The sequence below is a fragment of the Muntiacus reevesi genome, chromosome 6, assembly GCF_963930625.1.
Source record: "Muntiacus reevesi chromosome 6, mMunRee1.1, whole genome shotgun sequence".
NCBI classification, from domain to species: domain Eukaryota; kingdom Metazoa; phylum Chordata; class Mammalia; order Artiodactyla; family Cervidae; genus Muntiacus; species Muntiacus reevesi.
The window spans coordinates 49,507,494-49,521,703 of record NC_089254.1 but is presented as its reverse complement, the minus strand read 5'-3'; the positions used below and the strand labels follow the sequence as shown (position 1 = coordinate 49,521,703).

Here is a 14,210-nt window from a genome sequence, read left to right as displayed (position 1 = left end):
GGAAAAATGAATGGAGTGGCAATGGCAAGGTTGCTTTCTTGCTTCAGATCCTAAAATGAATGCATTAAGTATAATGGATGCTGAGTGCTTATGGACTTTTTCCCCCAGAAACCCTTTCTAAAATCCTAATTCCTTTCTACAACTAAAATTACTTTAAATGTAATCAGAAGAAATGTTGATATGTATTGAATGTTTTCTGTATCCGATGAGAAGCAAACCTTTATTAGTTTCTGTTATTGTCTTTATTTTCCTTTTTACTTTAGGTTTTGTCTGAATATTTCCTAACCTCCTGAGTTAAACACTTAGCTTATTAATTTTTATTCTTCTTTCTAATTTAAGCATACTTTAACTATAATTTTCCTCATCATCATCCCTTTAGTTGTGTTTTATAAGTTTCAGGAAGTAATAGTTTTGCTTTCTTTTTTCCTAAAATATTTTTTGTTTTAATTTATATTGTAATTCTTTTCTTTCAACATTTAATTTTTTAAGAGTCTTTTTTTAAAAGTACTTTGTAATGTTTTTGGTGATGATTTCTAACATAACTACATTCTGTTCAGCTTATCTGGTTAATGATCTGTCTTTGAGACTTGCTCTATGGCATAGTAGATGTTCGGTTTTTCAGAGTGTTTCAAATAGCTGTAAAAAGAATGTATATTCTCCAGTCACTGGATATAATGCTTTCATGTGTCTCTTAGGTCAGGCTTGATAGTTGTGTTATTCACATCTTTATCTCTAATTTTTTTAAATCTCACCATAATGATGGATTTGTCCATTTGCTTCTTATAGTTCTGTTACTTTTGCTTATATATGTTGACGTTAGGTTATTAGGTTGTATTAAGTTAATTGTTATAGCAGAGAAGTGTTTTTAAATATTTGTTACTGTGAAGTGACTCTGATACTCATTAAGGGAAAAAGCCTTAATTGTACGACATTTGGGCTTCCCTAATATCATGGCTCAGTTGGTCAAGAATCCGCCTGCCAATTCTTGGGAGACCTGAGTTTGATCCCTGGGTTGGAATGATCTATAGAAGGGAAAGGCTACCCAGTCCAGTATTCTGACCTGGAGAATTCCATGGACTTAGTCCATGGGGTCACAAAGAGCCAGACTCTACTGAGCGACTTTCACTTTGAATATACGGAACGTTTTGCTGGTATTTGCCAGGTTTCTTTTTGTGTCATCATACTTTTCATCCTTTCTATGTGGTTAAAATATGAGTGAAGTAAGCCAGAAAGATAAAGACCAATACAGTATACTAACGCATATATATGGAATTTAGAAAGATGGTAACGATAACCCTATATGCAAAACAGAAAAAGGGACACAGATGTACAGAACAGACTTTTGGACTCTGTGGGAGAAGGCGAGGGTGGGATGTTTTGAGAGAACAGCATCGAAACATGTATATTATCTAGGGTGAAACAGATCACCAGCCCAGGTGGGATGCATGAGACAAGTGCTCGGGGCTGGTGCACTGGCAGGACCCAGAGGGATCAGGTAGAGAGGGAGGTGGGAGGGGGGATCGGGATGGGGAATACATGTAAATCCATGGCTGATTCATGTCAATGTATGGCAAAAACCACTACAATATTGTAAAGTAATTAGCCTCCAACTAATAAAAATAAGGAAAAAATAAATAAAATTTTTTAAAAAACACTAAAAAAAATGTGTTTCTTAAACAGCGTATAGTTTAACTAATTTGTTATATTATCTTTCTGAAAGCCTTCATCTTTTAACTGGAGAAATGAGTCCATTTATTGTGACTGTTGATATGCTTGGGTTATATCAGCCATCTAATTTGTGCTTTCTACATGTCGTTCCCAAGTTCATTTTTCTCCGATCTTGTTTGACTAATTACATTTTCATACTTTCATCCCTTTTTGTAATAGTTAGAATTACATTTCTTTCTTTTAGTTATCTAGATATTTTAACATACATAGTTAACAACATCCAATGTTAATATGTATCTTCAGTATCTTCCTGAACAGTGTAAGGATATTAAAATTTTTTTTTAACTCTCAGATTTCTCCCTCTAACTTATATGCTATCATTGTCCTGAATTTTAGCTCCAGCTTATATTTGTAATCCCACAAAGTCTTTCTGCTCTCTTTTCCTCTGTCATCTTTGCCAGCTGCTGCTGCTATACCAGGCTCCCTCCTGAGCCCTCATCTCCCTCCGCTCTTACCCCAGGAGGTGAAAGTGCTCTGTTCCACTTATTCCCTGACTTCTGAATTTATATTTTCCACCAGGCTACAGTTTCTAATAATAGATCTATATATCCTGTAACTTAACTTGATATCTATACCCTGTTTCATAGGCATTTCAAATTTATTATTTCAGGTTGGATAGATTTCACCAACGTTTTCATCCCATACCTCAGTTCTATTCTTATTTTGCTTTTATGATCTAATAAATTACATTCCTTTTACCATCTTACTCATCCCAGAAACCTGGTTCATTTTTTAACTGATTCTGTCTTCCCTTCATCACTGTATTCACAAGGCTTAATTCATTCCACATTATTTGTTTAGTCACTCAGTCTTGTCCAACTCTTTGCACCCCATGGACTGTAGCTTGCCAGGTTCCTCTGTCCACGGGTTTCCCAAGCAAGAATACTAGAGTTGGTTGTCATTTCCTTCTCCACGGGATCTTCATGACCCAGAGATCCAACCCAGGTTTCCTGAGAGTCTCCTGCATTGCAGGCAGATTGTTTCACCACTGAGCCACAAGGGAAGTCCAGTTCACATTAAGGATATCTTAAATTTGTTCCTTTCTTTTTATCTCCACTATCAGATACTTCAGTGCAAGCTATTACACATCTTACCCAGGTCAAAACAATAACCATCCAAGATGTAAATTCCACTTTTGAAATAGCAGTAGAATCCCTGTTCCTTAGGACCTTGCAGACTGGATGCACTGTTGACGTGTTAACTGGTCTCCTGCTCTAAGTTACATCTATCCCAAAGTCATTCTCCATATGGCAGGTATTACAGTTTTTGAAAATGATAGATCTAACCATGTTATTCATTAACTTAAAAGCCTTCAGTGCCTCCTGATTGCCCTTACAATGAAAGCCAGACTTTTTAATATGCCTTAGAAGTAGTCCCTGCATGATCTCAGACTTGCCTACCTCTGCAGCCTTGTCACTACCCAATTTACTTAGCTCACTGTTGTCATACATACCAGACTTCTCTGATCACAGGGCCTAAGGGTGCAGTCTCCTAATACAGGACGACCACACATACTCTTTCTACCCAAAATGTCTGGAGGCTTTTCTTCTCCTGTCTCTACCGCTTCTCAAACACATACACACAAAGTTCACATTCATTTTACACATCCTTCAGATTTCAACCTAAATTAGGAGTAATGTTCTTATGGAGTCCTTTGCTTACCAGTTCCAAGTCAAAATTATATCCTCTCAAAGTATTCTGCGATTATCACAAATGCAGTTATAGGTATTTGTATGTGTGTGTGTGTGTCTGTGTGTATATTTGTTTAATGTCTGTCTCCTCACCAGGTGGTAAGCATAAGTTCTAGACTGTCAGAGACTGGGCCTAATTATTTTCATCTTTATGTCCTAGTATCAGGTACATTGCTTGGCACGTGGACACTCATATATTTTCCATGAATGAAAGATTACATCCCATACCAGATTGGGGAAGGGAGACTGTGTCTTTCAACTATAAGAAAGGAAGAGACTTTATCTGTCTTTTATACATAAGGGAGGAGCACAGGTTAGGTGGTCACTAATGTTTTGAAGAAATAAAAGAAGGGAAAGGAAGAAAAGGAAATGCAACATGAGAAAAGAGAGAAAAGGAAATTGGAAAAGGGACAGGAAAGAAAATGAAAAAAACTAAACATAAATCTTGGGTTACCGTCCTTGATGAGAAAAGTTATATCAACTTCTTTATCTCTCACTTAGGGAAAAAAATGGATAATGGCTGCTATCATGCAATAAAATATGAAAATGCTTGCTGTGATAGTTTTTGGTGATTTTGTTTTATTTACATATCTGGTTGAGAGAATGAGGAATATCACATGGGGTTACCCTCAGCCATACCCCCTTGAGCATGCACTTTCTAATCAAAACCTTTTTCAAAGTCTTATGAAGCAAAGATGCATTTTTATGTTTCCTTACTTAAACTTATGGATAGCTACTTGTAATCCCCTCCTCCCTACCCATCGTAAGACTTGACTTTGCATACCATTATAAGGAATATTTGTAAAAATATAGTTTGAACTATATATGTATGATTGATTAAATATAATTAATCATTGCCTGCTTATCTCCAAAATTATAGAAAAATATGTCGTAACTGCAAGTGTGGCCAAGAAGAGCATGATGTCCTCTTGAGCAATGAGGAGGATCGAAAAGTGGGGAAGCTTTTTGAAGATACCAAGTACACCACCCTGATTGCGAAGCTGAAATCAGATGGAATTCCCATGTATAAACGCAATGTTATGATACTGACCAATCCAGTTGCTGCCAAGAAGAATGTCTCCATCAATACAGTTACCTACGAATGGGCTCCTCCTGTCCAGAATCAGGCATTGGTAAATAATGAGGGGGAGGGAAGTCCCTTTATTAAAGTTCCTAGGCTACTTATTTAGGGCAGTTCCTTTAGTGACCTAACTGACCTCAGGTCTGTTATTTTTCTAGGGTTCCCATTACCTTGACTTCCAACTCCTGTTGGACTTTTAGAAGTAAGATTAGATATCTCATAGAATTTTTCTCACTACATAGAAAATCAGTGTTAACCTTTTCAAAGAAATGGCATGACATTTTCAGTAATTAAATGAAAAACATGTTTTGAATAAAGCTAGTAACTTCTTTGTTACTTTTGGGAAGATTTTTCTTAAGATGGTTAAAAAAATCTAAAGAAAAGAATTTCTTTCAATTTTTTGTAACTCAAAAGGTGGTCAACACTATATTTCTTTTACTGTATAAGGCAAAAAAAATTGCAATTTTGTGTCAAGCTCCTTCCACTAAGATAATAACTAGATGAGACATTTGGAAGTCTTTTAAGACGGTTAGTTAAATCATGAGAATGAATCTTGTGATATCATTTTCTTATAGGATAGTGATGATCCTTAGGCCATTCTGAACATGTGGCTTAAAAAATTGTTTTCTTTTGCAGTTACGCAGTTGTATTTTTGTTTGTTTGGGGGGCTTTGTTTTTTCTTATGAATTTTATTGGAGTATAGTTGATTTACAACGTTGTGTTAGTTTCAGGTGTATAGCAAAGTAATTTTAGCACAAGTAAATATTAGTAACCTAAGTCTTTACAAACTGAAAAAAAAAAAGCTTTACTTTCATGAAGAAAAAAAAGTGTTCATTTTTACTGACTAAATCTATTGCACCATTTTTAATGTGTTTTTTAATGTATTAACATCTCAAGATAACTTGTATTATGAAGATCAATTGTTATTAGTGGATAAAACTGACTTCTTCAGTAATTTGATTCTAATGAGTATTACATAGCATCGTTTGTTTGATGGCCACGGCATCTCCCAGTTAACGCTGGTCCCCTTTGTGGTCTAGGCCAGGCAGTACATGCAAATGCTGCCCAAAGAGAAGCAGCCGGTGGCGGGCTCAGAGGGGGCACAGTACCGGAAGAAGCAGTTGGCAAAGCAGCTCCCTGCCCACGACCAGGACCCTTCAAAATGCCACGAGTTGTCTCCCAAAGAGGTGAAGGAGATGGAGCAGTTTGTGAAGAAATACAAGAGCGAGGCTCTGGGCGTAGGAGATGTCAAGCTCCCCCGTGACATGAACACTCAAGGCCCCAACAGAATGTACATCCCTGGAGGGGACAGAAGCACCACAACAGCAGTAGGGGCCATGGAGGACAAGTCAGCGGAACACAAGAGAACCCAGTATGTAAGTAAAGCAGGCATGATGTTGGCCCCTTTGGTATATCTTACAGGTCCATTCCGTTTCTTTGAATTGTGGGACACTGTTGGGGGAAAGTTGCATTCCTCTGTTTCCAGAAGGGAATAGATGAGGGAAGTAAATTGAATTATAATTTCAGTTTAGGCTTATTTTAGAGAATTATCATGTATCATGTTTGAAACCTTGGTCTAAAGCCAAGCTTTCTGATTATCTGTTGCCAAAGATAATTACAAGTGTTATGTATACACAGCAGTTAACATGGTGTCATGCTGGAATAAAACATACAATCTAGAATCTGTTTCTAAACATAATTTTGCTGTTAATTGTTATTCTCTTCCCATAAATAAGAATAATATATGCTTAGGTTAATTCGGTTTTGCTCGTGAGAATGTGCATAAAATTCAAACTTAAATATGTGGATATATAGTCAATCATACTTTTTAAAAATGTCTCCTAAGACAGGAAAATTGAAGTCATTTTTATGCCTTGAAAATAGAAAAAAATTGTGACACAGATGAACCAAAAATAAGAACTAAACTTACTGTAATAATATATTGCTTATAGATCCTGTTAGCACATCAACCAACCAGGCTTAATCCTGTATTAAAACAAAACAGAAAAAAAAAAAAATGATACAGTAAGTTTTCAGGTAATCATTTTTGAGAGAACTACTTAAAACTGAGGTGCAAATTACTATTAGCCTTTTTCCATGAGCAACATTGATCCAGTAAACAGTGCTCTGTTACACATTGGGTGCAAGAATTATGTTTGGAGAACTGGAAAAAGCCAAGAGATTCCTTTTCACAAATACTAACACCGTACTGCCTATATGGATGAATTACTAATTTCAGGAGAAATTACTTCTCTTGGAAGTGGTTCCTCTGAGTTCCCACCAGAACTGTTGATGAGAAGTGCCGGTCTTGGGTGACTAGATTGTTTTGGCTGATTTCCCTTTCAGTCCTGCTACTGCTGCAAACTGAGCATGAAGGAGGGAGACCCAGCCATCTATGCCGAAAGGGCCGGATACGATAAACTGTGGCACCCAGCTTGTTTCGTCTGCAGTGCCTGCCATGAACTCCTGGTCGACATGATTTATTTCTGGAAGAATGGCAAGCTGTACTGTGGCAGACACTACTGTGACAGTGAGAAACCCCGGTGCGCTGGCTGTGATGAGGTATGTTCTCGAGGGCCACCTGCATGCAGGCGCCCTTTTTCTTCTTCCTATGGTTCCCTCACCATGCTAACCAGGCCTCCCTTAGCGAGAAAGCAGAATGAATTAACCCAGTATCGTGTGCTTTATTTACATCCAAAGAAGTTGAATGAAAAAAACGTTTCAGTCATTCTGAATGCCCATGTTAATTGTGTTGACAAATGAAGACTGTCCAGATACCTAAAACATTGATTTGAACTAAACCAAGTAATCATCCAAGTTCAAGCTTTAGGTTATCTTCAGACTTCAAACCCCCCAAAGTAGACTGATGTTTCTTGTGGTTCTAAATCTGTTGTGTAAAGAACGTAGCTTGGTCATTTGAAGCAAAAAGGAAAAAACATGATTGATTTTATTTTTATTCTCTTCCTAGCTGATATTCAGTAATGAGTATACCCAGGCAGAAAACCAAAACTGGCATCTGAAACACTTCTGCTGCTTTGACTGTGACAACATCCTAGCTGGGGAAATATACGTGATGGTCAATGACAAGCCCGTGTGCAAACCCTGTTATGTGAAGAACCATGCTGTGGTAAGACACATCTTGGGATTTGGTAGCCTTGACCTGCTTTATTTAAGTCTCTTACAAAGGAGAGACAGAAAGTACTACTCTCAAATAGGAAACAGGTGAATTCTACCATAGAGTGTTAAAATCCAGGTAATTCAAAAACAGTACATGCGTTGACTAGGATGAACCACCTCAAGATTCTGTATGTGCAGTTTACACTATAAAGTGCTACTCGATAACCAAATCTCCACCAAAAAAATTCCTTAATGGGAGTAAGATTGATTGATTCTCATCATACAGATCGGCTTTCACTTAAATTAAGGTTTTTAGAGACTGTTCATATGCCTTAGCTCTGTTTGAATGTTTATGTTTCTGTTCATGTTACCAGATCACGCACTGTGGCTTTCTTTTTGCTACCTGGAGATTGTACAGTGCCCTTTCTTAAACCCTCACTGAGTTAATATATATGTGAAACAAAATTTCAGAACAAAATTTGACTTGCATGTTTATTTGCATAAGCCAAACATTCAAATATTTAATGTGAAAATATAATGTGTGTGTGTGTGTGTGTGTGTGTGTATACAAACACACAGACACACACATATATGTATATGTATAAAATCTACCATTCTTACACAGACCTTCTATTGCATGATGGCCCAGAGATAGATAAAGAGTAGATAAAAAGTTGACCATATATGTAAAGTTTATAATCCAGGAATATTAAAAGGATAGATGTTTACTTTATACGCAGGTAAATAAGTACTAAAGATCTCCCTGAACTATCAACTAGAGGAGACTCCTGGCAGAGGAATATAATGACATATTTATATAGTTCTAGGAGTATGATATTATTAATATGAAAATAAGGTTAAGAAGTTTTGGTGTCAGTGCCAGTTTTCAGCCTTTACCCATTGCCCTCGGATATAATCTATCAGCTCTCGTTTTCTATCAACTCCGCCTCATCAGTGTATCTCAGGTTCTCACAGGCACAACTACTCCACTTCAGAGCTTTATTTTTTTTGTCATTTTGACTATTATAACGACCTCAAATTTGGCCTCCCACTTCCATTCTTCTTGTTCAAAGCTACCTTCCATAATGATGGAAGATAATCTTTCTAAAACGCAAATCTGATCATCAAGCCTTTACTTAATAGATCCAGCCCCTTCTTACCTGTCCAGCCACTTTTACTAGGAGTTGTTCAGTCGTGTCCAACTCTTTGTGATCCTGTGGACTGCAGCAGGCCAGGCTCCCCTACTAGTTACCTAACCCAATCATTCCATTTCCCAAGGTACCTGCATTTCGTAGTTTATACTGTTCTTTGTCTTCTGCTAACACTCATTCCTTTGTCTGATACATCTTCCTATTCTGTTTTTATTTATTTATTTATTTTTGGCTGTGCCACATGACTTGTGGGCTGTTAGTTCCCTGACCAGGGACTGAACCCAGGCCCCTAGCAGTAAAATCCCTAGGTCCTAACCACTGGGTTGCCAGAAGATCCCCTCTCTGTTTTACCTGATTATGCCTGCACACTCCTCCAGACTCAGTTTAAGCTTAACTTTTTCAGAACACCTTTCCTGATTCCCTGCCCACGTTGCACCCCTTCCTCTCTGGCTAGGCAGGATGTCTGTTCCCTTGGGGCTCTTTGTATACTTGCCCACATGTGTGACTGTCAGTATCACTCATCTGTCTCTTCTACCAGACTGTAAAAAGCTGGAGCACAGAGCTTCCCTCTATTTCCGTACCCTCAATGTTTGCACTTAGGAAATGTTTGAGTGACTGACTTGTGTTTTAACGCTTCTCATTTTCTTTGAGGGTCAACATGGACCCTCTGTATATCTGAGGATAAGATGTTGAATTACCATACAGTCTAATAGATTATTTAGCTTAAAAAAATACTTCCCTGAATGCAGTTGCAACAGTTTCTCTAGAAAAGAGGATTACCATAATATGCAGTTCACTGTATGATGTGTTACCTTGGCCTTAAGGACTAGAATGTAAACTCCATGAGGGCAGGGATTTTGTCTGCTTCTTTTCTGTTCTATTTTCAACACTAGAACACAGCAGACACTCATAGAATAAAGCTTTTAACAGACGAAGCTACTTTGTTATTGATGCAAGCTTCTCTCCATTATGTTGCAGTAGTTATTGGAGAGGAATAACTACAGAGAGAATGCCAGAAACTCTAAATTATTTAGCTTTATAATATGGCATGATTTATTTTAGAAGGTGTACTTTCTCAATTAGATACACTTATTGCCACATGCTTAATGCTAAAATGAATATTCATCACCTGAACAAAACTTAGGTGACAGCAGCATGCTAAAGGATATAAAAATTGGAAGACTGTCTAGTTCTGGGCATTGATCTGCTTAGATCTTTTAATTTAAAAAAAAAAAAAAAAGAGTGAGAATATAATTATTTTTAGACCTGAAGCTAAAACCTCAACTCAAAAAAGGACTTTTCTGAAGAAAAAATTAACCTGGTAGGAGGAAAGTGGGAAATACACTTAGTTTGTCTCTGTATGGTTTCTGGAATTCCAGTCTCAAATGGCCACTCCAAGATTTCACATCTCTGAGATTTCACAGGACCCTTCTGCTAGAGAGCAAGCATCATTATCAGTTTTTAAATTTTATAATTTATATACAAATAAGTAAAAGAAGTAGGAGGAATTGAAGGAAATAACAACATATTGGATTATTAGCAGTTTAATTAAGAATTCAGGATAAACAAATATCAAGCATAGTGTGGTGAATGAAGTCCATCAACTCCCTGACTGGTCCTGGAGGCTCCAGACCCTTAGTTGATTCCTGGGCAGCTTTCAGATTTATGAAGAATTAGGGATATGGATCGGTAGTTTTTACTTGGGGACATGTCAGATTTGGGGATGAATGGCAATCAAATTATTAATAAACCTAAATTTTTTGAAGTGCACAAACCCTACATTCTATGCTAGTTCAGTTCAGTTCAGTCACTCAGTCATGTCCAACTCTTTGCGACACCATGAACTATAGCACACCAGGCCTCACATCATCAACTCCCGGAGTCTACCCAAACTCATGTCCATTGAGTCAGTGATGCCATTCAACCATCTCATTCTCTGTTGTCCCCTTCTTCTCCTTCCCTCAATCTTTCCCATCATCAGGGTCTTTTCAAATAAGTCAGCTCTTCGCATCAGGTGGCCAAAGTATTGGAGCTTCAGCTTCAACATCAGTCCTTCCAATGAACACCCAAGACTCATCTTTAGGATGGACTGGTTGGATCTCCTTGCAGTCCAAGGGACTCTCAAGAGTCTTCTCCAACAGCACAGTTCAAAAGCATCAATTCTTTGGCACTCAGCTTTCTTTAAAGTTCAACTCTCACATCCATGCATGACTATTGGAAAAACCATAGCCTTGACTAGATGGACTTTTGTTGGCAAAGTAATGTCTCTGCTTCTAAATATGCTGTCTTGGTTGGTCATCACTTTCCTTCCAAGGAGTAAGAGTCTTTTAATTTCATGGCTGCATTCACCATCTGCACTGATTTGGGAACCCCCAAAAATAAAGTCAGCCACTGTTCCCACTATTTCCCCATCTATTTGCCATGAAGTGATGGGACCAGATGCCATGATTTTAGTTTTCTGAATGTTGAGCTATAAGGCAACTTTTTCACTCTCCTTTTTCACTTTCATCAAGAGGCTCTTTAGTTCTTCTTCACTTTCTGCCATAAAGGTGGTGTCATCTGCATATCTGAGGTTATTGATATTTCTCCTGGCAATCTTGATTTCAGCCTGTGCTTCCTCCAGCCCAGCATTTCTCATGATGTACTCTGCATAGAAGTTAAATAAGCAGGGTGACAATATACAGCCTTGAAGTACTCCTTTTCCTATTTGGAAATAGTCTGTTGTTCCATGTCCAGTTCTAACTGTTGCTTCCTGACCTGCATACAGGTTTCTCAAGAGGCAGGTCAGGTGATCTGGTATTTCCATCTCTTTCAGAATTTTCCACAGTTTATTGTGATCCGCACAGTCAAAGACTTTGACTTTAAAGCAGAAATAGATGTTTTTCTGGAACTCTCTTGCTTTTTCGATGATCCACCGGACGTTGGCAGTTTGATCTCTGGTTCCTCTGCCTTTTCTAAAACCAGCTTGAACATCTGGAAGTTCATGGTTCACGTATTGCTGAAGCCTGGCTTGGAGAATTTTGAGCATTACTTTACTAGTGTGTGAGATGAGTGTAATTGTGGGGTAGTTTGAGCATTTTTTGGCATTGCCTTTCTTTGGGATTGGAATAAAAACTGACCTTTTCTAGTCCTGTGGCCACTGCTGAGTTTTCCAAATTTGCTGACGTAGCGAGTGCAGCACTTTCACAGCATCATCTTTCAGGATTTGAAATAGCTCCTGGAATTTCATCACCTCCACTAGCTTTGTTTGTAGTAATGCTTCCTAAGTCCCACTTGACTTCACATTCCAGGATGTCTGACTCTAGGTGAGTGTGAGTGATCACACCATCGTGATTGTCTGGGTCATGAAGATCTTTTTTGTATAGTTCTTCCATGTATTCTTGCCACCTCTTCTTAATATCTTCTGTTTCTGTTAAGTCTATACCTTTTCCGTCCTTTATTGAGCCCATCTTTGCATGAATCGTTCCCTTGGTATCTCTAATTTCTTGAAGAGATCTCTAGTCATTCCCATTCTGTTGTTTTCTTCTATTTCTTTACATTGATCGCTGAGGAAGGCTTTCTTATCTCTCCTTGCTATTAACTTTGCATTCAAATGGGAATATCTTTTCTTTTCTCCATTGCTTTTCACTTTTCTTCTTTTCACAGCTATTTGTAAGGCCTCCTCAGATAGCCATTTTGCTTTTTTGCATTTCTTTTTCTTGGGGATGATCTTGATTCCTGTCTCCTGTAACAATGTCATGAACCTCCATCCATAGTTCATCAGGCACTCTATCAGACCTAGTCCTTTAAATCTATTTCTCACTTCCACTGTATAGTCATAAGGGATTTGATTTAGGTCATATCTGAATGGTCTAGTGGTTTTTCCCAGTTTCTTCAATTTAAGTCTGAATTTGGCAATAAGGAGTTCATGATCTGAGGTACAGTCAACTCCTGGTCTTGTTTTTGCTGACTGTATAGAGCTTCTCCATCTTTGGCTGCAAAGAATATAATCCATCTGATTTTGATGTTGACCATCTGGTGATGTCCATGTGTAGAGTCTTCTTTTCCATTGTTGGAAGAGGGTGTTTGCTATGACCAGTGCATTCTCTTGGCAGAACTCTATTAGCCTTTGCCCTGCTTCATTCTGTACTCCAAATTGTACTCCAAATTTGCCTGTTACTGCTATTTAGTATGTTAAATTTTTTTCCAAAGCAGTTTCCTTAATTGTACATAGAACAGTATTTATCACTTTTAAAAAATTGCAGTGAAAACGTGAGTTTTGAAAGACTATAAAATGATCTAAAAATATTTTTAAAGGGCTGAGATACAGAGGGTGGATCATGATCTAAAATCAGGGGAATAAAAACTTGAGTGTGAAAACAACAAAGGGCAACATTCTAAGTGAATTACAAAGCTATACAAAAGCCATTTCTTGCATGGTGCAGCTATAGATTAGGAGTCATTGTAATCAAAAGTCGTTTTTGTAGTATTCAGGATCGATCATTCAAAGATCTCCCCTGCTTCTCAGGGAAGACTGGGTTGACATAAACTGTGAGATAAGGAGTTACAGTCTCTGTAATTAGAAACCTTGTAGTTATCTAAAAATATAGAAAATATTACTATATTGCAGGTCTGAAATGGATATCTATACCAAGGCCTCACACCGCATGTTAATTCAATTCACCTGTGACCCTCCTCAACCCATCCACCTTCATCACACAGGAATTCCTGACAATCACATTAAGAGACCAAGAATGCAGAAGATTAGCCACTTTTATGTAATGCTGTACAATCTTACTGGTTTCCTCATTTGTTATAAAATATTTAAAACAAGAATACTAGGCAGTTTCATTCATAACACATATAAACAAGAAGGCATATGAACTATCTAATGTTTTGGAGCTCTCAGTTGGGTAGTTTTGTCTTCTGCTGTGATAGTGCCAATTATTCATTTATTTTCCTGCTAAACATGTTCAGTTAAAGAAGAAATTATGTGTGTTTATGGGTGTGGATGTGTATATCTCATATTTATCTGTACATAACATACATATATACTGAATGGCATATGGAATATAAGTGCTAACATTCCATGATATTTGATTTCACATAAATTATGACATGACAGAAGAGATATTTTTAGTGCACACTAGTTATTCTCAAACACTGTCAGTATTTTTGATTGAGTCCTGAATTACTCTGAACATAGTTTTCACTTGTGTGTGCTAAGTCACTTCAATCGTGTCTGACTCTTTGCGACCCCGTGGACCGTAGCCTGCCATACTCCTCTGTCCATGGGATTCTCCAGGCAAGAATACTAGAGTGGGTTGCCATTCCCTTCTCCAGATTTTCACTTACTGCTGTTTAGAAATTAGTAGTGTTAATCATCTCACGTGTCATAGGTAAGACTGGTAAAATTATCACTTCGGAGCTTTAGTGAATGAGGAAAAAATCATTTTAAAAAAG

At 37.7% G+C, this 14,210-nt stretch overlaps 1 protein-coding gene across 1 annotated transcript in view; it reads left to right on the top strand.

Annotated features, from left to right (window-relative positions):
* Nucleotides 1–14,210, top strand: part of TES (testin LIM domain protein) — a 58,662-nt gene that overhangs the window by 42,050 nt on the left and 2,402 nt on the right. Inside the window, exons 3-6 of the mRNA XM_065939308.1 lie at nucleotides 4,300–4,552; nucleotides 5,541–5,876; nucleotides 6,847–7,062; nucleotides 7,469–7,627. Coding sequence (XP_065795380.1) covers nucleotides 4,300–4,552; nucleotides 5,541–5,876; nucleotides 6,847–7,062; nucleotides 7,469–7,627 — 964 coding nt within the window. The remainder of the gene's footprint in view (nucleotides 1–4,299; nucleotides 4,553–5,540; nucleotides 5,877–6,846; nucleotides 7,063–7,468; nucleotides 7,628–14,210) is intronic.